Source organism: Phocoena phocoena, chromosome 15, assembly GCF_963924675.1.
Source record: "Phocoena phocoena chromosome 15, mPhoPho1.1, whole genome shotgun sequence".
Lineage (NCBI taxonomy): Eukaryota > Metazoa > Chordata > Mammalia > Artiodactyla > Phocoenidae > Phocoena > Phocoena phocoena.
Window position 1 is genome coordinate 47,752,498 of NC_089233.1, and position 23,934 is coordinate 47,776,431.

Here is a 23,934-nt window from a genome sequence, read left to right on the forward strand (position 1 = left end):
GGGAGTAAACAGGATTTTAAAAGGATCGCTGGCTACTGATCGGATATAATGATTGCTAGTTGTACAAAATGATTCAGCTCAGAAAATCAACAACAAATGACCGTATAAAAAACTTATGTACATTATAAGGGGAAAGTTAGTATATGGGGTGGTCAGTTTATTACTGAGTGATAAGTACAATTTTTTTTCAGTTTTATTGAAATATAATTTATATACAACAAAATGCACCAATTTTAAGTGTACAATTTGATGAGTTTTGACAAATGTAACTACCAATGTAACTACCAACTCAATCTTGACATATAACATTTCCATCACCCCCAAAATTCTCTCATAATGCCTGTCTGCAGTGGATCCCCTCCTCTCAGCCACCCCTGGCAACTACTATCTGCTTTTTTCATAATTTGGCCTTTTCTAGAATTTGGTATAAATAGAATCATACATTATGTGGCCTTTTGTGAGTGGCTTCTTTCACTTAGCATAATGCTTTTGATATTCATCCATATTGTTGGGTAAATTAAGAATTTGTTCCTTTTATTGCTGAATAGTATTTTATTGTATCGATATATCACAATTTGTTTATCCATTTACCAGTCGATGAGCATTTGTGTTGTTTCCCTCTTTTGGCCGTTCTGATTAAAGCTGATATGAACATTTTCATTCAAGTCTTTATGTGGACATATGCTTTCATTTTTCTTGGATAAATAGTTAGGAGTAGAATTGCTGGATCTATGGTAAGTGTATGCTTAACTTTAAAGAAACTGCCAAACTGTTTGCTATTTTTATTCTTACTAGCAGTGTATGAGGGTTACAGTTGCTCTACTTTCTTGCCAAAACTCACTATTGTTGGCCTTTTAAATCTAACCATTTTAGTGGTATCTCGTGGTTTCAATTTTGCATTCCCTAATGACTAATGATATTATACATATTTTCATGTATTATTTGCAATCTGTTCATGAAATTGATTGCCCATTAAAAACTTTGGATTGTCTTACTGAGTTGTATGATTTTTTTATATATACTGGGTACAAGTCCTCTACCTTTATGTTTCGTAAAATTTTTCTCCCAGTCTGTGGCTTGATATTTTAAAATAAAGTTTTAATTTTAGAACAGTTTTAGATTTACAGAAAAATTGAGAAGCTAATACAGAGAATTCCAGTACACCCAATACCTCATCTTCCCTATTAGCATCTATATTAGTATGGTACATGTTTCACGGTTAATGAACCTGTATTAACACATTATTATTAACTAAAGTCCATATTTTATTTGGATTTCTTTAGTTTTACCTAATGTGAAAATCTTTTTTTGTTCCAAAGTGTTTTTCACCTTAGATTATATTTTTCATCTCTAGAAGTTTGATTAATTTATTTTTTCATAGCTTCTTTTTCTTCTTATCTTCATGTTTTCCTATACGTACTTGAACATATAGAGTATGTTTGTGAAAGCTAGTTTAACATTGTTAGTTAACATTAGAATTGTTTGCTAGTTCTATCATCTGTCATTTATAGGTCTGTTTTTGTGTGGTAGTTTCTTCTGGTTATGAGGCATAGTTTTCTGCTTATTTGAATGCTGGTCATCTTTGGTTTTTTTTAAACACTGTATTTTACATCTTTGGGAGTTGGATATTGTAGTATTTCTTCAAATATTGTAGGACTTTGTTCTGGGACACTGTTGTGTAAATAATTTTGATCCTTTTGAGGCTGTTTTTTTTTTTTTTTTTTTGTGGTATGCAGGCCTCTCACTGTTGTGGCCTCTCCCGTTGCGGAGCACAGGCTCCGGACGCGCAGGCTCAGCGGCCATGGCTCACGGGCCCAGCCACTCTGCAGCATGTGGGATCTCCCTGGACTGGGGCACGAACCCGCACCCCCTGCATCGGCAGGCGGACTCTCAACCACTGCGCCACCAGGGAAGCACTTGAGACTTCTTTAAAACCTTGTTAGTGCAAGTCTAAAGTAGCCTTGTTTCTAGGGCTGATTTGGCCCAACTCTAGACGTTACCTGAGACTTTTCCTGATGTCCTCACTCTGGCTGATGGGAACATGACTTATTCTCCCCTCTGTGTGAGCTCCAGGGATTGCTCAGCTTACTCTTTTCCAGGGGTTCTTTCTTTGGTCTTGTAGCTTCCTCACAAGTGTATGTAGGCTAATACTCATTTAAAGTCTCAGGGTCCTACAGGCCTCTGGCATTCTCTCCGTGTAGCTTCCTCCTCTTTGCACCCTGTATTGCATATTCTAGCCTTTCTGGCCTCCGTGAACTCATAACTTTGTCTCCTCAACTCTGGAAGAATGTTGGCTCTTCTTTGGGTTCCTCTTCCCTGTGCTGTGGTCTGAAAAGTATCTCTAGGGATTAAGTGGAGGCACCTGATTTGTGCCTGTTTTTCTCAGGATCACAGTCCTGTGCTGGCTATTGAACGAAGTCTGTCTGTTTCATATATTTTGTCTGATTTTCTAGTTAGGAGGACAAATATGATCCCTATTATGCCTTCAAAGTCAGAAGCAGAAGTTCAGTAGACACACTTTTGAAGTTATAAATGTATTTTGAAGTAGGAGAAGTATTTTTGAAAAAAAATTGCTTCTAAGATATCCTTTAATTTTCTTATATCCCTTTTTCTTAGGTATTTTTGAAATGTCAAATTTAAACATTGGGCAAGAGTTATTTTTAGAATAATTTACTTCACTTTGTGATTTTTAACTTTGTATTATATTGAAATTAATTTTGTAGAGCTTATTTGCTGATATATCCCATTTTAAAGATTGTTGAAATGGCGTATATATTGTTATAATCTTGTACATATGTTTTGGGAATTACTAAATATGATGCTTTAAATTTTTCTCACATTTCAGTTCCTTTCTCATGTACTTTGAAAGATATGTGATTAGGCAAGGGAGGTTATGTAGAGTTAAAAAAAAAAACCCTTGTAATATGGTGATAATTTACTTGTGCTTACTTGTACTGTCTCTCTGTTCAGTGTCATAGAGGCTTCTGACCTGGGTCTTTTATGTTTGGATATATGGGTTCAGGCTTTTGAGCACGAGCTACCCGCTCTTGCTTGGCCCTGCCTGCAGTAAACCTTTCTCTGCCACTCCCCCAATATACGTACATACATACATACATATATGTATGTGTGTATATATATATATATATGTATATATATATATATATACATATATATATATATAAGTATATGAACTAATCCAGGGCAAGGATTCAGTCTTTATCTGTTCTAAATCATAGTCCTTATTTAGTTGTGATCTCTTTCCCAATATTTAGTTGTGAATTGATTTAGGTAGAATATTCACTTGGAAGGCCTTATTCAAACTCGTTACACTTAATTATGCAATTTCTTTCCTTCATCTTATAAAATGCCCCGTTTTTATTAATGGTTTTATTTATCTCTCAAGTTTGGAAGTTCTGGTCCTTTTCTCTCTCTTTCTATTTCCTTTTCCCTGCTGCTGTCATTTCATATCAAGTGGTTAATGTTTCAAGCCTGCATTGTAAAATAGCCTCCAGTTTGGTCTCTCTGATTTCAGTTTCCTCCCCTTCCTTTTCATATATCAATAATATGTGAATGTCAGTTTATGTTTCCTTGGCCAATATACTCATCTTGACTTTTTCTTCTACAGAAAGCTTGAATGGCTTCTCATTATTTTCCCAATCAAGTCCAGATTCTGATGAGTGGCATGGAGCAATCTCCATATTTGGCTCCAGCCAACCATGTTTCCTAAATGTGTCTTCTGTGACTCTGACACTTTACGGCTGCCTACGTGTTGCTCCCTGCATATCCACCAAGTGGAATTTTCTAGCTCCCTGACCAGTCTTTGGTTTTGTTTTACATCCTTCAGGAAGTCTGCTATTAACTTCTTCATCTTATACTGGGCCATTTCCTTTTGAATCCTCAAAGTACTTATTGTTTGTATCACTCACTTTCTATTTAATTATACAGACCTTTTGTTGTTTTCCAGTCTGTGATCTTCTAAAATTCTGTGGACAATTAGATTTTCTAACTGCATTAGAACAAAAGCCCTGGTCTCAAATACCTGACCCCTTTGCTCAAGTTATAGGTACACATTAGGGAGGTCTTAATGTTTTGGTCAGTTTTCCTTGGATCCAGGAAACTGGGGACATTTGTAGATAATTTTGGGCATTTGGTGATCTTTAGGTTGGTAAAGAATTGCCCTGGTTTCCTAGATAATATTGGTCTTAGCTTAGAACATAGTTAATTTTTCTGCATTAACTGTGATTTCTGACTCAGATACTCTCTTGCGTTTGGATATCTAATTGTCCCAGCACCATTTATGGAAAAGACTATACTTTCTTTTTTCTTTTTTTTTTAATACTGTAACTGAAACTTTATTGCATATATATTTTCACTTACTAAATTGCTGAACCCAGTAAAGAAGTATTTGTTTTCTGCTTTTTAAAAAAAATTAATTTTTATTGGCGTATAGTTGATTTACAATGTTGTATTAGTTTCTGCTGTACAGCAAAGTCAATCAGTTATACATATACATATATCTACTCTTTTTTAGATTCTTTTCCCATATAGGTCATTACAGAATATTGAGTAGAGTTCCTTTGCTATACAGTAGGTTCTTATAAGTTATCCTTTCTTTATTGAATTGTTTTGGCATCCCTGATGAATTGACCATAAGTGTAAGGCTTATTTCTGGACACTTCTATTGCATTGATCTATGTCTATCCTTAGCTATATGTCCATATCACACTGTCTTGATTACTTTAATTTGTAGTAAGTTATAAAACCTAGAAGTGTGAGCCTTCAATTTTTAAAAGAAAAAAAGTGTTTTTCTTTTAAAAATTGTTGATATTCTTAGTTCCTTGCATTTCCATATGAATTGTAAGATTAGTTTGCCAATTTTTGCAAAAAGGGCAGCTAGGATTTGATAAGGGATTGTGTTGAATCAGACCAATTTGGGGAGTATTGCCATCTTAAAGATATTAAGTCTTCTGTTCTATGTACATTGATGTCCTTCCATTGACTTAGGTCTTTACTTTCTTTAAAACATGTTTTATAGTTTTTACTGTACACCTCTTACACTTCTTTTGTTAAATTTATTCCTATTTTATTCTTTTTGATGTTATTGTAAATTGAATTGTTTTCTTAATTTCATTTTCAGATTTTTCATTACTAAGGTATAGAAATACAACTGATTTTTGCATATTGAGCTTATATCTTGCAATCCTGTTGAATTTTTTTATTAGTTCTCATAGTTTTTTAGTGGAGTTTTTAGGATTTTTTGTATACAAGATCATGTCATCTTCCAATAGAGGTAATTTTACTTCTTCCTTTCTAATCTAGATGCTCTTTGTTTTTCTTTCTTGCCTAATTGTCTTGTTCAGAATATCCACTATAATGCTGAAAAGAAGTGGTAAGAGTGAACATTGTTGTGTTGTTCCTGATCTTAGGGGAAAGGGTCTTTCACCATTAAATATGATGTTAGCTTTGGACTCCTGTAGATGCCCTTTATCATGTTAAGGAAGTTCCCTTCTATTTCTAGTTTGTTGAGTGTTTTTCTCATGAAAGGGTATTGGATTTTGTCAAATCCTTTTTCTCTATTAATACGATCATGTTTTAAAAATTTGTTTTATTCTTTATTTTATTAACATGGTGTATTACAATGAGTTTCAGATATTAAACCAAACTTGCTTTCCTGGAATCCCTCGTGTTCATGGTGTTTAATCCTTTCATATTTTGCTGCATTTGCTTTCCTTGAGGATTTTGGTGTCAATATTCACAAGGTATATTGTCCTGTAGTTTTCTTTCCTTATGATATCTTTGCTTTGTTTTGGAATCAGGGTTGCACTGGTATCATACAATGAGTTGGGAAGTGTTCTTTCCCTTTCTAGTTTTTGGAAGAGTTTATGAAGTGTTGACATTAATTCTTCTCTAAGACTAATGGTATTTTAATGTTTGTTTTTATCTTTTAGGATTCTCCTTTTACAAATGCAGGAATGGGATCTAATCTAAATCTCCTGGGTGAAATTGAGTGTGATGCCAGCATAATGGATGGAAAATCCCTGAATTTTGGAGCTGTTGGAGCACTGAGTGGTATGTGAACATTATAACACATTATCTCTATTCTTAGAAAAACCCTGAATATTACCATTTCATTCCTCCTAAAGACTTAGCTCAATTGTTTTCTTCATTCTTACTTGGAATAGTGTTGAAAACAAACATTGTTTTCTTTTATGGAATTTAAAACAGAAAATCTTACCTACAGATAGAAAGAAAACAGTGAAATAGCTTATGTCCAAGTCTTTGGTTAGAGTTTGATCATTCTCCTCCATCTCCTCAAGAGATTACAGACATGTAAAATGGGAGTTAGGATATTCTATTAATTTTGCAATTATTTGAATACACAAATAATATATTTTTATTGTTAAAAACTTCAAATGATATAAATAAAATTTACCTTTGGTCTTCCAAATCTTTCCTTCCAAAACTCTCCTTAAGAGGTTTAACCAGTAAAATAATGTGCATTTATCCATATTTATATGTAAGAGAAACATAGTTTTGCACATATTTTAAAAAAATCAATGTACATATTATTATGAAACTTTCTTTTTTTCTTTTTTTTTTTTTGCGGTACGCGGGCCTGTCAGTGCTGTGGCCTCTCCCGTTGTGGAGCACAGGCTCCGGACGCGCAGGCTCAGCGGCCATGGCTCACGGGCCCAGCCGCTCCGCGGCATGTGGGATCTTCCCGGACCGGGGCATGAACTTGCATTCCCTGCATCGACAGGCGGACTCTCAACCATTGCGCCACCAGGGAAGCCCTCTTTTTTTCTTTAAATAGGATGTCTTGGAGATTTTCTCCACATCAGTACATATAAGATACAAATGTTTCGCAGTTTACTTATTAAACAAAATATACATGAAGGGCACAGATTTTTGAAAAAAAAATATTTTTTTGGAGTATAGTTGATTTACAGTGTTGTGTTAGTTTCTGCTGTACAGCAAAGTCAATCAGTTATACATATGTCCACTCTTTTTTAGATTCTTTTCCCATATAGGCCGTTACAGAATATTGAGTAGAGCTCCTTTTGCTATACAGTAGGTCCTTATTGGTTATCTATTTTATATATAATATTATGTATATGTCAATCCTAATCTCCCAGTTTATCCCTCCTCCCCTTCCTCCTGGTAACCATACGTTTGTTTTCTACATCTGTGACTATATTTCTCTTTTATAAATAAGTTCATTTGTACCATTTTTTAGATTCCACATATAAGCGATTTTAAGTATAAAACTTCATTAATTTCTAGATGTATATAGCCATGTAAACCACCACCAAATCAAGACATAAAACATTTCCATGTCAAAATATAGAACATTTCCAAACTCCCAGAAGGGTTCTTTATGCCTCTTCCTAGTTTATACCTCTTGTACTCTCCTCCTACCCACTCCCCCTTGTCCATTAATTCTGACTTTAGGCACCATAGATTAATTTGCCTGTTCTTCAAATTCCTATGAATGGAATCGTACACCTCTGTGTCTGGTTTCTTTTGCTTAATGTTATGCCTGTGAGATTGATTTATGATTGTGTCATAGTAGTTTTTTCTTTTGTGTTAATAGCATTTTATTGCATGAATATAAAATAACTTATTCTCTTGGTGGATATTTAAATAATTTCTAGTTTTTGACTGTTATGAATAAAACTCCAGTGCATATTTTTGTGCATGTCTTTTGGTAGACATATGCACTTATTAATATTTCCGTTGAGTATAAATCTAGGATTTGGAATGGTAAGTTTAAGTACATATGTACTTTGCTTTAGAAGATACTGTCAGACAGTTTTAGAAAGTAGTTGTTACAATCTATACTCCCACAGTGTATGAGCATTTCAGTTACTTTGCATCCTTGCCAATGTTTGATACTGTTATTCTTTTTAAAATTTAGTCATTTTGATACGTGTGTAGTGGTATTATTGTTTTAATTTGAGTTTCTTTGGTGACTAATGATATTGAGAACCGTCTCATATGCTTATTGGCCATTTAGATATCCTTGTTGTGCAGTGTGTTCAAGTGTTTTGCATACTTTTTTTTTGCGGTACGTGGGCCTCTCACTGTTGTGGCCCCTCCCATTGTGGAGCACAGGCTCCAGACGCGCAGGCTCAGCAGCCATGGCTCACGGGCCCAGCCGCTCCATGGCATGTGGGATCTTCCCAGACCGGGGCACGAACCCGTGTCTCCTGCATCGGCAGGCGGACTCTCAACCATTGCGCCACCAGGGAAGCCCCTGCATACTTTTTATTGGATTTTTAAAAAATTTATTTGTTGGAGTACCTTATATATTTTTCATACAGATCCTTTGTCAGATACATGTATTGTGAATATCTGCTCCCAGTCTGTTGCTCACTCTTCTAATGAAGTTTATCAACCTTTAATGTTATGGTTAATTTTTATTGTATTTTGTTTAAGAAATCTTTGCCTACCCAAAGTTTTGAAGGTAGCTTCCACTGTTTTCTTTTAGTAGTTCTATTGTTTTTAACCCTTCACATTTAGCTTTCTTATCAAGCTCAGATTAATTTGAGTGAAGTAGGAACCGAAATTAACTTTTTGCCCTCTTATGGATATTCAAATGGCTCATTGCTATTGTCAATAGAAAGGACAGTTCTTTCCTCATAGAATTGTGTTGGCAAATCAGGTGACTGTATGTGTAATGGTTTGTTTCTATACCTTCTATTCCATTAATCTGTCTATTGCCATTCCCACACTGTCTTGATTTCTTAGCTTTATATTGTATTTTGATAATTTGATAGTGTAAGACTTCCAACTTCCTTTTTCTTTCTTTTTTTTACAATTGTATTGGCTATTCTTTTTTTTTTTTTTTAATAAATTTATTTTTGGCTGTGTTGGGTCTGGGCTTTCTCTAGTTGTGACGAGCGGGGGCTACTCTTTGTTGTGATGTGTGGGCTTCTCATTGCGTGGCTTCTCTTGTTTCAGAGCACGGGCTCTAGGCATGCAAGCTTCAGTAGTTGTGGCACATGGGCTCAGTAGTTGTGGCTCGAGGGCTCTAGAGCGCAGGCTCAGTAGTTGTGGCGCATGGGCTTAGCTGCTCCACAGCATGTGGGATGTTCCCAGACCAGGGCTTGAACCCGTGTCCCCCACATTGGCAGGCGGATTCTTAACCACTGTGCCACCAGGGAAGCCCCTGTATTGGCTATTCTAAGTTTATGGCATTTTCATAAAATTTTTAGAATCAACTTGTCAATGTCCATAATAAAACCCTGCTGAGATTTTGACTGGTATTGCATTGAATGTATAAAACCATATGTGGACAACTGACATCTTAAAAATATTGGATATTCCTGTTCATGAACATGAAATATGTGCATTTGTATAAATATTATTCATTTCTTTCTCAGCAGTGTTTTATGGTTTTTAGTATAGATGTCTTATACACCCTTTTTATTAGATTTATTCTAGATATTAAGTTTTTTTGATGGCTATTGTAAATATATATTTTAAAAATCAATATCCAGTTATTTTTGTATTTAGAAATACAGTTGAGTTTTGTGTATTGGACTTATATTCAGTGGCCTTGATGACTTCACTTATTAATTCAAGCCATTAGAAAAATAGATTCTCTTGTAATTTCTATATACACAGTCACATCTTTGAATCATGGCAGTTTTTTTTTCCTTTCTAATATTAAAATTTTTTTTTCTTGCATTATTGTGCTGGCTCTGACACTCGATGCAATATTGAATATAAGTGGTGATAGTGTACATCCTTGCTTTGTTCCTGGTCTTAGAGGGAGAGCATTAGATATTTCACCATACTGTGTGCTGGTAGCTGTAGGATTTTCATAAATGCTCTTTATCAGATTGAGGACATTTCCTTCTAGTCTTAGTTTGCTGATAATTTTTATGTTAAATGGGTTATTGAATATCATTAAGTGCTTTTCTGCATCTTTGGCTTTTCTTTTTTATTTTGTTAGATATGATGGAATTTATGGTTGATTTTTGAATGTTAAACCTTTTCATTCCTGGCATAAAGTCAGGATTGTAATTTTTTATCTTTTTCACATTCCGCTGGATTTGATTTACTGATGTTTAAGATTTTGACATCTATGTTTATATAATAGATTGGCTTTAATTTTACTTTCTTAAAATATTCTTTTTAGATTTTGGAATCATGTTATGGCTGGCCTCATAAAATGAGTTGGGATTTTTTTCTCCTCTGTTCTTTGAAAGAGTGTGTGTACAATTGGAATGTTTTTTAATTGTTTGGAAAATGCATTAGTTATTTTGAATCATTGGAGTTTTCTTTGTGGGAAGTTTTAAATAAATGGGATTCAATTTCTTTACCAGTTATAAGATTATCTATATTTTTTCTTATGTGTGTTTCCCAAGGAATTTGTCTTTTTCATAGGAGTTGTCAAATTTATTTGCCTAAAGGCTTTATTGACTTCCAGTTTAATGTCACTGTGGTTAGAGAATGTATTCTGAATGGTTCCAACCCCTTGAAACTTTCTGAGACTTGCTTTATGGCTCAGCTTATGGCGTATTTTGATGAATGTTCCGTGTGAACTTCAAAAGAATATTCTGCAGTTGTTGGGTGTGTATTCTATGTATGTCAACTAGGTCAATTTACTTATTCATTGTTCCAATCTTCTGTATCTTTTCTGATTTTTGTGATAGGTAAGAACAGCATTTCAATTAGTTTTAATTTCTTTTATTATGAGGTTTTATTGGTATTTAATGAAATTTCATATTTTTAAAGGTCATTAGCATTTCTCTGTGAACTGTTTATACTTCTTGTGTGGCTTGCCTTTTACCTCTGTTTATAACGTGCTTTATCATATTGGAATTTAAAATTTTATTTGTCAAACTCATTACTTTCCCTTTTGTGATTTTGTATTTTGCATTTCTTAAGGTTTATCTCACTCATAATTGTAACTACAGTAACCTACATTTTCTTCAAATACATGTGTAATTTATTTTTCATTGGCTTCTTGAATGCATTGTTTGTTGATCAATTTCTGAATTGATCAGCAAATTGTCCCTATATAACAACAGTAACAACAGTAACGATAATATTAAGTACCATTTATTGGGTGAGTATTACATACATACCATGCAATGTTCTCCAGTAGTTCATGTATGTTAAATCATTTAGTTCTCGTGATAACCTTCTGAGATCAGTACTTTTATCCCCATTTTATAGGTGAGGAAACTGAGACACAGGAGAGATTTAGTAATTTGTCCAAGGTTACTGTGTCAGTCTGGGTCCAACTAGGGGACAGAAACCACACAGCATTTTAAACAGAAGAAGCTTAATGTAAAGGGCAGAGGGAGACTACCCAGCTAAGGATAAACTTGGAAGGGAGTTCAGACCTCACAGAAGAAGGTGTGGCTGCAGCTGACTGTTTGACAGCCCACTTTTTTGCTGGGTTACCCAGGCCACAGTCACTGTGAGAGCAGAAACAATCCTGGGGGCCTCAGGCTGATAGCTGGGCACACAGAGGCCAGGAAGCCATGGGAATTAAACCTTTGTTTGCAGGATGAGGATTGGGTTTTTGGCTCCCTAGACAGCCAGCCCCACAGGATGCTTTGCTATGGGGCTGAGGAGAAGGTGTGGGGATCAGTGACTTGAGCTGGGCCTGGTCCTGTTCTTTCTGGGGCTGTCAGCTATGCTGCTGTGGCCTGAATCAGGAGTTGGGGAAAACATGGTAGCCAAATGCTGGAGAAAGCTGCACCCCGCAAGCACTTAGCACTGGAGAGAACCTTGTGGACCAGATAGTGAGAATAACGGCTGCTCTCCTGGAGCCTGGCTGGCAGGCCACCTTTTCCTCCTGCATGGTGTCTCCAGTGCCCTCTACTGACAAAGCTGACCCGTGTGCCAGCTGGCAAAGGAAACATAGTTAAAAGGCCCATATCCACTTTCACCCATAAGGCAACCAAGGGTGAATTTATAGCTGAGAAGCGATAAATTGATAGCTGGTTTCTGACTCCCATCACTCTGTGTTCTTTCCACCTCTCATAGATAGTCCATCCGTTTTCCTATTCATTTGAAATACTATCTATATCATGTATTAAATAGCCACATGCACATGTGTTTGTGTCTCAACTTCAGATTTATTCTATTCCATTGATATATTTGTCTATTTTGTACCCAAACCACACTCAATTAGAATAGCTTTTGGTAAAAAATGGTTATCTTGTAAGGTGAATACCTCTTCATTTTTTTACAAAAAATTTTTTTTCCTGATGAATTTAAGAGTCAGCTTGTCATGCATCATAGAAATCCTTTTGAAGCTTTCATGGAGAATTTATAGCTTTGAATTTGTAAGTTAATTTGGTAATTATTAATGTCTTTACTGTATCATCACATACAGAAATAAATTTATTTTAAGAGCTGGTACAGGGCTTCCCTGGTGGCGCAGTGGTTGAGAGTCCGCCTGCTGATGCAGGGGACACGGGTTTGTGCCCCGGTCCGGGAAGATCCCACGTGCCGCTGAGCGGCTGGGCCCGTCTAACCTTTTCCTTTCTTTGCTACTTCATACATTCTTTGCGGGGGCAGAGAAGTTTTTGGTGTTTAGCTAAATATCTAGTTTTGTTTTAAGGCAATCTGGTGACCTTAATTTGAGGTTTTTAGTCTCTTTGTTTCCCACTTCTGTTTTTTTTTTTTTTTGTTGTTGTTGTTATTAATAGTGTTCTGAAAGGCATCCATAGGTTAGTGGTTAAGGGCATGGTCTCTGACATTAGCTGCCTTTGTTAAAATCTCAGTGTGTGATCCTGGGCAGGTAACTTAACCTGTGCAAATGTTTCCTCAGTAATCAGATAGGGTTTATAACTGTACTTATGTGATAGAGTTGAAGGATCAGTTAAATAATCTGATACATTTAAGGGCTTGACGCTGGGCCTGGCGCATACTGGATCCTAAGGTTCTGTCACTGTCTTCTATCATCATCATTGTCATGTTTGTCATTGTCATTGTCATGCTAGCAATTTTTTTCATGCTAATACTTTCTGTCCTATTTTTCCTCCTAGGTAAGCACCCTTTTCTCACTGTTCACATTTTGTTTTCCCTTCTGGAAACAATCTGAACCATATTTTAAGTCTCAATCTTGTACATACTTGGCCTCTCCCCACGCTTATTCCATTTGTAGGACTTTCTCTTTATTTTTTCTTGCAGGTGAGATTTAAAATTTTTGGTCATTAATTTTTCTCCCCAAAGTAAATTTGAAGCTGTTTGTAATCATGTTTATTCTTTAGAGGAAATTCATGGTTTTGATAATAGATGCCAAGTTTTCAGTTTATTTTTTAAATTCTATACTGAAATCTATTAAAAAGGAACTTAATTTAAATTTGTATTATTGCAAATTCAGTCTTTGCTGCTGTAGCACATGATAAAATGAGAATATATGTTTTATATTTGTTCTTATATCTATAAGTATTCATATATTTGTCAATTTGATCCTTATTTTTCATGGTAATTAACGGTTTTCATTAGTATATTTAAAGAAAGTTTTCCATGATATTTAAAATTTGTCATATTGAAACTGCCACAGGATTGAGTGGGAAACTTGAAGACTTTTTGACTTCATTTTCTGCCAATTTTATTTTATAGGAATCAAGAACCCAGTCTCAGTTGCAAACAGACTCTTGTGTGAAGGGCAGAAGGGCAAGCTCTCAGCCGGCCGAATTCCTCCCTGGTAACTGCTTTGTTCTTAGACTTTCCCTGGGTCTTTGGTCTTTGGTGCATGGGGTGTTTGAAGGCTATTTTTATCCACAGAAGGCTGATGCAGTTGGTTACACACCAGCAGTAGCTTGCCTTTGAGAGGAAGACACGCTTTGTTCTGTGATCTTGGAACATTTTGAATACTTGATAGAGCTCCTGTTGGAATAGAATATTGTGGATTAAAGCAGAAAAGAGATCAGTTAATTTTAGGTTTTGTAGTTGATTATAGAGATGCTTTTGCTGTTAATAAGTGTTCAACTGGGGTCTTTTTATTATAAAACTTTAAAGTATCTTTAAGACCAGAGTCTAAACTCTTTTTTTTTTTTTTTTTTGCGGTACGCGGGCCTCTCACTGCTGTGGCCTCTCCCGTTGTGGAGCACAGGCTCCGGAGGTGCAGGCTCAGCGGCCATGGCTCACGTGCCCAGCCGCTCCGCGGCATGTGGAATCTTCCCGGACCGGGGCACGAACCTGTGTCCCCTGCATCGGCAGGCGGACTCTCAACCACTGCACCACCAGGGAAGCCCTAAACTCATTTTTAATCTTGAGAAGTTCTTAATATAAAAGTATGTAATTTTTCTTTTCTGGAGAAACATATTGTGACACTAAAATTAGTAAAATTACATCTTTTCTCCAGCATTAACATATAATTTTCATTAAAAGAAACTTTGAACTTTTCAAATATTTATGAAAGTAGAGAGAACATTTTAAAGAGCCCTCATGAACCTACCATCTAGCTCCAATAATTAACAATATTTTAGCCCTTCATCTATCTCATGCATCTCTTTCCTATAGTATTTTAAAGCAAATCCTCACCATCGTATTTCATCCTTAAATAGTTTTGTGAATTTCTGTTTGCAAAATGTAATTACCATCCTGTTAACATGCCTAATAATATAAACAAATAAACGTCAATATTGTCTTATACTCAACCATCTTATACTTTAGTACTATATGTGTTCAGCACGCCTGAACACATTAAAGTTACAGTAATACTCTCTGTTGAAAGTTGTGACAGTGGTACTATAGAAATCACTTTAGGGCTTCCCTGGTGGCGCAGTGGTTGGGAGTTCGCCTGCCGATGCAGGGAACACGGGTTCGTGTCCTGGTCCGGGGGCATCCCACATGCCGCGGAGCGGCTGGGCCCGTGAGCCGTGGCCGCTGAGCCTGCGCGTCCGGAGCCTGTGCTCTGCAGCGGGAGAGGCCACAACAGTGAGAGGTCCACGTACCGCAAAAAAAAAAAAAAAAAAAAAAAAAGAAATCACTTTATTTGACTGTTTTAATTTCAAGTCATAGAAAATAAATTAATATAGTTTTGAGAAATCTTGAAACCTTTTACCCAAATATATTCACGATATCCCTGTTTCCCATGTTAAGAAAATGAAACATGTTAAGAAATGTTAAGAAAATGAAACATTACCAAGAGATTTGAAGCTGCCTAGACTGGACCCTTTCTAATGGCATCCTTATCCATCTCACTGTCCCATACCCTTACCCTGACCCCATCTCTGGCCCTGCCCCTAGGTAACAATTGTCCTCAATTTTAGCTTTTTTCATTCTCATATATTCCTTCATAGTATTAAACATATACAGTACAGGCATACTTCATTTTATTGGGCTTCACAGATGCTGCATTTTTTACAAATTGAAGGTGTGTGGCAGTTGTACTTCAAGCAAGCCTATTGGTGCCATTTTTCCAATGGCATTTGCTCATTTCATGTCTCTGTGTCACATTTTGGTAATTCTCACAATATTTCAAACTTTTTCATTATTATTATAGTTGTTATGGTGTTCCGTGATCAGTGATCTTTAATGTTATTTACTACTATGACTTGTTGAAGGCTCAGATGATGGTTTGCATTTTTTAGCAATAAGCTTTTTTTAAATTAAGGTATGTACAGTGTTATTTTAAGCATAGTGCTATTGCACACTTAATAAAATACAGCATAGTATAAACATAATTTTTATATAAACTGGGAAACCAGAAAATTTGTGTGACTTGCTTTATTGCAATATTCACTTTATTGTGGTGGTCTGGAACTGAACTTGCAATATCTCTGAGGTATGCTGGCACTCTGATTTTCTAAGTCTACATAAACATGTACATAGATGTACAAAAAAGTTCTGGAAAGAAGGTTACCAGACTCACCATAATTACCTCTAGGAAGGAGAAAGGAGGGAACAAGATGAGGCAATTGTCAAAGGGGATATGTGCAATATTTTTATATTTTACAAAGATAAAATATATGTGAAAAAGTGATGGCCATCTCTGTATTAAAATTATATCATAAAATGATCCTACAGTTGTCTGGAACTAGTGATCTAATTTTCTCACATACATAGTTCTTCAGCTTTATTTTTTGTTTTCAAAATTGCTTTGACCATTTTAGGCATTTTGCATTTTCATGTGAATTTTAGAATTAGTCTGTCAATTTCTGTGAATAACCTGCTGGAATTTTGATTAGATTTGTAACTTATCCATTTTTTAAGGTCTTCTTTAACCTCTCTGAACAGTGTTTTATAATTTTCAGTGTACAGATTTTGCACAGTTTTTATCAAATTTATACTTAAGTATTTCTTTATGATGTGATAAATTGCATATTTTTAAAAGTCAAATACCAGTTGTTCCTTGCCAATATAGAAATACGATTAATTTTATTATATTGATATTCTAGCTTAGGAATTTGCTAAATTCATTTGTTCTCATACTGTTTTTATGATTCCATAAGATTTTCTACATAGATAGTTCTGTCTTCTGGGAATAAAGATAGTTCTTTAAGTAATAAAGATACTTCTTTCTAATGTGGACTCCTTTAGTTAATTTCTTTTTCTTTATTACACTGGCTAGCACCTCCTATGCAATGTGAAATCAAAGTGTGAGAGTAGACATCCTTGCCTTGTTTGTAGCCTTAGGGAGGAAGCATTTGTTCTTTTACCATTAGATATGATGGCTGCTATAGGTTTATCATAGATGCTCTTTATCATGTTGAGAAAGTTCCCTTCTTTTCCTAGTGTGCTGAGAGTTTTTAATAGGAATGGGTATTGTACTTTTTCAAATGCTTTTCTGCATCTGTTGCAATGATCTTATAATTTTCCTTATTTTGTCAGTTAATATAGTGATTGGTTGATTTTCAATTGTTGAGCAAACTCCACTTGGTTATAATGTATTATCCTTTTTATATGTTATTGGATCCAATTTGCTAACATTTTGTAAAGAATTTTTGCATCTATGTTTATGAGAGACATTGGTCTGTAGCTTTCTTGTAATGTCTTTGGTTTGGGTTCATTTTGCTTCTTGAATATGTAGGGATATATAGTTCATCAAATTTGGAAAATTTTTGGCTATTACTTCTTCAGATATTTTTTTCTGATCCCCCCTTCTCTTCTTTCTTCCAGAATTCCAATTACACATATTTGACCTCTTGTAGGGGTCCTACAGATCACTGATAATTTGTTTACTTTTTCCATTCATTTTTCTCTTTGTTTCATTTTGAATAATTTCCATTGCTGTTTTCAAGTTCACTAATTATTTTTTGGCAATATCTAATCACCTGTTAATCCCATCCAGTTTATTTTTCATTTCTGACATTGTAGTTTTTATCTCTAGAAGTTCAGTTTGCACCTTAAAAAAATGTCTTCTATGTATCTACTTAACATGTTTGATATTTCCTGTAGCTTCTTGAGTATATGAATACAATTATAGTAACTGTTTTAATATCTTTGTTTTCTAATTCTGTCATCTTTGTCATTTCTGGGTTGTTTTCAATTGAATGATTTTTCTCATTATAGGTTACATTTTCCTGCTTCTTTGCATGTTTGGTAATTTTTTATTGGATTCCAGATATTGTGAGTTTTGCCTTATTTTGTGTTGGATATTTCTGTATTTTAATTCTAGGATGTGGTTAATTTATTTAGAGACAGTTTCATCCTTTCAGGTCTTGCTTTATACTTTGTTACATGCAACGAGAGAAGCATTTAGCCTTGAGCTAATTTTGCTTTGCTGTTGGGCAAAACCTTTCTGAGTACTATAACAGATGCAACTAGAATGCGGTTTTTTACTTTGGTGGGAACAGGACCTGTTTCTGGCCCTGTGTGAACTTGGGGATTGCTTCCTCTAAAACTTTTCATGTTATTCTTTCCCAGGCTTTGGATGATTTCATCTTACACGTACACTGATCTGTACTCAGCTGAAGACTATAGGCGGACTCTGTAGATAATTCTTGAGTCGTTTCTCTGCACAGCTGTCTCCTCTCTGGTTCTCTGCCCTGTGAACTTGGCCACCTGGGCTTCTCTGGATGCCCAGCTCTCTGTCTTCAACTCAGAGAGGCTGCAGGGCTCTGCCTGAGTTCCTGTTCCTGTGCTGTGGCTGGAAAGTCTCCAGGCAGTAAGCTAGGGCAATCATAAGGTTTACCTTGTTTGTTTCCTTTCTTTTAAGGATCACTGTCCTATGCTACCTACTATCTAATGCCTGAAAACTATCATTTTCTGTATTTTATCTGAATTTTCTTTTCCATTGGTTCAGGCAAGAGTGTAAATGTATTCCCTGTTACTCCATCTTGTCCAGAAGCATAAATCTCTCACATACCTGCAAGTTCACAGTATACCTGCAGTAGTTTAAAAAAAACCGAATTCCCTGAGTATCCTAAATAAATAAAACAAATTTATCATGTTTTTACTTTAAGCTTGTTTACACACAACCCTAATAAGTCTAGATATCTAATTTCTGTAATGATAATAGCTAAAATTTATTGCCTTTGTACACTGTGAGAAGCATTGTTTTATGTGGTTTGTGTGTATTATCTCATAAAATCATTATATGATTTATGAGGGTAACATACATTTTGCCAACAAAGAAACTGAGTACCGTACTTGACACTGTTATGCTATTAAAAATTTATGGAGTCTGTCCTTATCACATTAGAAGCAGCAGATTAGAACCCATAGAGTAGAATCCTTTTATAATAGTAAGAAGTAATGTTTACACCCATTTAGTTATTCATTCACTTACCCATTCCTTCATTCAGCAAATATTTTTTGTTTACTTCCTGTATGCCAGGCATAGAGGTAGAAAAACTATCAAAAGCAGATGGAGGACTTAGAAACTGGTCTTCTGGTGTCATCTGTTGAAGAGGCAGGTGACTCTATGGGGGCAGCAAGTCATTGGGTGTTTTCTAAGAAGTCTTTAAATAAAAAGTTCATCTGTCTATATATCTCATTGAGGAAGACAGGGAGTGTATTTGTTTCAGCTGTATCTAAATTCTGTTAGAATTTTATAAACTCTTACTGCTTTGTTACAAAAACCCTCAGCAAAACTTTAGGCAGAATGGTATTTCTATTAGCTGATAACTTTTTATGTTTTAATTTTCTGGTTATTGCCACCATGATATGATATATTATTTAAGTATTGGTGTTTGGTCAGATTAGTAGAATATATTTAGCATGCATATGATATCCTCATAAATTTGGTGGGCCTACTATCATAAACTGTGTCGTATTTTCCTACATTTATTTTATTTATAAAAGTAAATAAATTTTATTTATTTTTACTCTTTCCTCCTTCATTTTGATAGGGTACAACTTTGATAGGCATAACCATCCAAAACAGGGGTTGTCAAACTATGGTGTGTGGGCCAAATCTGGACTATTGCCTGTTTTTTGTAAATAAAGTTTTATTGGAACACAGCCATACCCATTTGTGTACATATTGTCTATGGCTGCTTGTGCTCCGCAGAGGCCAAACTGAGTTGTTGCAGCAGAGACATCTGGTCAGAAAGCCCAAACTGTTTACTATTGGGCCCTCTACAGAAAAAAAATTGCTGACTGCTACCCTAATATGTTATAGAATAAGTTACAATTTTTGGAAATTATGTTTCTTTTGGTGAAAAAGGGAAAGCTAGAAAAGCATTATTGCTCATTAGACCCTCAGATTTTTTGAGATGCAAATTTAATTTTTGGTACATTGTTTATTTAAAAATACTATTTAATCTATTGTATTTCATAAATTCATTGATTTTAGTACCTTTGTTGTATGAATGTGAAAAGAAAATTTAAAAACCTATAGACTAAAAGAAACATAAGAGAGCTATCAACTAATCAGGAGGTATGGATGGGCTAGTTGGGTTCCCCTTCAAACAAAATAGTTTAAAAGGCAAAAATAACAATAATAGCAAAAATTTTATGAGACAATCAGGGAAATGTGAACATCGATTGAATAAACTATTTTGATTCTAAGGATTTATTGTTAATTTTTTTAGGTGTCAATTGGTTATGTTGTGGTTATGTTTTTTAAAAAAGTTATTTTTTGAGATGCATGCTAAAATATTTATATTTGAAGTTATATGATATCTGAGATTTGCTTCAAAATAATCTGGGTGGGAATATAAATGAATGAGATTAGCAATGTATTAACAATTGATGAAAATGGGTGATGATCCTTTGGGTTCATTATACTATTCTCTGTAATATATATGTTTGAAAATTTTTGTAATAAAAATTTTAAGAAGAGTTAACTCCTTATTATTTAATTTGGTCATTATGTGTTATTTCCACATACAGCAGGTTCTCCCTTATTTGCACTTTATGTGTTTGTAAGCTTTAAATAATCAGTAGCCACCAAATTGGTGGTCTTTCTTCAGTTCTGTGCATTTATGATAAAGAAGTAATAGGTAAAATATATAGAAATCCATTTTTAAGTCCAAAGAAGCAGCTATCATTTTCTCCTGTATCTTTCTCATCCAGCATAATGCATTTTAAGCAGTTTTGAGAGCTTTCTGAATCACTAAATCGCACATTTTTAGACTGACTACATAGTGTCATGGTTTTTGAAAATTTCCCATCCATGAAATTGTTAATTGACCTCACTGTGTTTTCGGGTGTTTGGCTATGCTGGCACTTCAGTAGCTCAGCTTCTTGAAGGTTTTAATAATCCCACTCAGTGCTGGTCTCAGTAGTGTTGCTTTTGTTTCTTAACACTTTAGACTTGCTGTAGTGTAAATTAAGGAGAGCATAACACAAGGAAAATGCTGTCCTTTAGAGAGTTTTGACACCCTAGTTTATGGTTGAATATCTTGCCAGTGTTTTTCTAATGCTTAGTGTGCTTCAGGCACGGTTCTAAATGCTTAGCATATATGGATATCAATGAAAAACAAAGATCCCTGTCGTTGTGAAGCTTACAGTTTATTTGAGGGAGATAGATATAAACAACAGAGATAATATCATCAGTTATAAAGTATGTGGTATGTGAGAAGGTAGAAAAAAAGAAAAAATGTAAAAAAGACAGAATGAGAGGCATTGGGAATACTGGGTAGAGGAGCACAGTTTTAAATTGGCCTCATCAGGGAGATATATTTAAACAGATGGGAAAATTTGCCATTTGGGAAATAAGGAAGATCCTGACAGGGAACAGTCAGGGTGAAGGCCCTGAGGCAGGAGTCCCCCTGGCATGTTTGTGTTTTGTAAGAGGCTGGAGCAGAGTAAGCAAGGGAGCAAGAGGAAGAAGAGATGAGGGGAGGAGGGAGCAGAGAAGACCAGATCACTTGGGAGCCTGGAGATCCTGGTGAAGGCTCCAGTTTTCATGCTAAAGTCCTCATGAGGGGTTTCGCAGGATTTTGAGAAGAGAAATGTCATTACCTGACTTGTGTTTTACAAGGATGTCACTGGCTGATGTGTTGAGATTAGACTGGGGCAGGGGACGGAGCAAGGTGAGCATGGAAGTGATGAGGCCATTTCAACACTGTAGGTAATAGATGATGGCAGCTCAGACCAGGGCGGTGGTGAGAAGTGGTCAGATTCTGGATGTGTTAACAAGGTAGAGTCGATGGATTTTTCTAGTGAATTGAGGTGAAACTTCTGTGAAAGCTTTCTCCTTGGAGAGTCAGAAGAATATTTGAGAAAAATTTGAATTGGTGCTGCATTCAGTGTTCTGGGAAGAGATTTTTCATTTTTGATAGTATAGTTTTTAGCGAAAGCTCACGTAGCTTTTTAGCATTTTAAAATGATTTCAAAAGCAGTTATATGCCATTTTGTGTGATGTCAAACTACTGGACAAGTAATTTTTGATAGTAAGGAAAGGCCAAGATCTCAGAATTCTTATCCATAAGATGGCATCAAATATTCACCTTCCTGTGAATATTGTACAACGCCTAATGTATTTAAAACCTTGCATAGCAGACAACTGCAAACTAATTTTATTTAGAATCAAACCTATGAATGATTAAGAAATGAAAAATAAAACTAAGCTTATGTTATAAAATACTTTCAATTCGAGATGCTGGGATAGAACCCCAAATGACGAATGGGAGTGCTGAGAATACTAGATTCAGCCCCAAACTTCTGTCCTGATCATTTAATTGAATACTTCAGCATCTCTTTTACGTCTTCACGTGAAGAGAGTTTATTTCTTATATCAAAGTCTTTTTCTAGCAGAAGGAAGTGTTACAAATGCTGTCAGGACAGCTCAACTTGCATCCAAGTTCCTGCCTCAGTTATTCTTCCATTTTCCTTTATGTGACAGCTTTTCTTTGCAGTTTCTTTGCAGTGGTCTTCATTTGATACAGGAATAGGAGGAACTTTTCTATTTTTGGAGTCCTTTAGATTTTTTTTTAAAAATGGAAGTTTGAAGAGGTATTCTTGTTGGCTCTCTCCCTCTTCTCTTTTTTTTAATGCTCCCTCCATTCTCACCTTCATATATACTGGAAAATAGTAGTAACTATTGGCTTAACCAATTTGTTTCTCATTGGAACCATTTGGATATGTTTCTGAGTATCAACTTAGACTTTCTTCTTCTAATCTATCATTGATCTTCTTACGAACAATCAAATCTAAAGACTTCAATATGTATTACATTGAGTTTTTAGTGTTGGAATGATTAGAGGAACAGAAACAAAAACTAGGGAGCAGGAAACTAATGAGTAGGCACTAGTTCAAGGAATCCATTACTAGCTGGCTGAGAGCTTTAAGAAGTTGGCTGTGGAAGGAGATGAAGTGATTGATTATTATGGTAACTGCTTGCTATTACTGTGTTAGGGAATGGGGTGGTTAATTATCCTGCATGCTATTTGAAATCTTTGAAAGGAAGTCTTTTACAGTTAGCTAACAGTATCCATTTATTCACTTTGTTATGTTAAAACTTGCAGTTTGGGACTTAAAAAAATTACTTTGGGGACATACCACACTGCTTTATTTACCACAGTAAAAATGATTCTGACAGCCATATATATATTTTTATTGCATCGAGGCTTAGAAATGTAAGTGCATATCATTGTGTTTGGGCATCTCTGGATGTACCCCACTCATTTTGGGTAGATCCAGGTGTTATACTAGGCAAGAATACTAAATCTGAAGACATTCACTTAAGCTTTGACTCTTAATCTGATGAAGTAGATCTTGTACATAAACTGAGAACCACAGTTGATCCAAGATAAATCTTAGTATTTTCCACTGGGAAATCAACTATTTTTACTTCTTATGTTGCATTTTGCCAATTTTTACTGGTTAGTTATTGCAAATGATATGTACCATTTCCAGTTGTAAAATTTCTAACTTGGGGAAAAATTAAAAGAATTTTTTAGGCATGTAGCCATTTTGAGGTATTGCAAAATATTTTCAGTTGCCTTACTATATTACTTATATTACTTTATTGAATATGTAGGAGAAGATGACTATGAATTTTTAAAAGAGTAATTTTTCTGTTGTTAGCTTTTTAGTTGGAGAAGGAGCCTACAGATGGGCAGTAGATCATGGAATACCCTCTTGCCCTCCTAACATCATGACCACAAGTAAGTAAAACTTTTCAAAATTAAGCTGTATTAGCATATATACCTGAAAGTGTTACATTGCTTTTGATCCATATAGTACCTATATTTAAGGAAGAAAGCTTGTATGTTGAAATATTTTAGTTAAAAGATAAATAGAAAGTTATTTGATTTTAAGCCACCTTTATATTCTTGAGGTCCCCCCACTCCTGCTTTCTCATGCTTTTAAAAAAATTTTTGGCTGCATTGGGCTTTCGTTGCTGTGCGTGGGCTTTCTGTAGTTGGGGTGAGTGGGGGCTACTCTTCATTGCGGTGCGCAGGCTTCTCATTGTGGTGTCTTCTCTTGTTGCGGAGCACGGGTTCTAGGTGCGCGGGCTTCAGTAGTTGCAGCACGCAGGCTCAGTAGTTGTGGCTCATAGTCTTAGTTGCTCCGGGGCATGTGGGATCTTCCCGGACCAGGGATCGAACCCATGTCCTC

General features: G+C 35.4%; 1 protein-coding gene across 2 annotated transcripts in view; it reads left to right on the plus strand.

Moving 5' to 3' along the window:
• Positions 1–23,934, plus strand: part of TASP1 (taspase 1) — a 239,160-nt gene that overhangs the window by 37,119 nt on the left and 178,107 nt on the right. The window contains exons 4-6 of one of the 2 annotated variants that reach the window (XM_065892439.1): positions 5,949–6,069; positions 13,597–13,681; positions 23,401–23,480. The exons of the other annotated variant lie outside the window; for it this stretch is intronic. Of the exons in view, the coding sequence (XP_065748511.1) occupies positions 5,949–6,069; positions 13,597–13,681; positions 23,401–23,480 (286 nt within the window). The remainder of the gene's footprint in view (positions 1–5,948; positions 6,070–13,596; positions 13,682–23,400; positions 23,481–23,934) is intronic. 2 annotated transcript variants of the gene reach the window in all.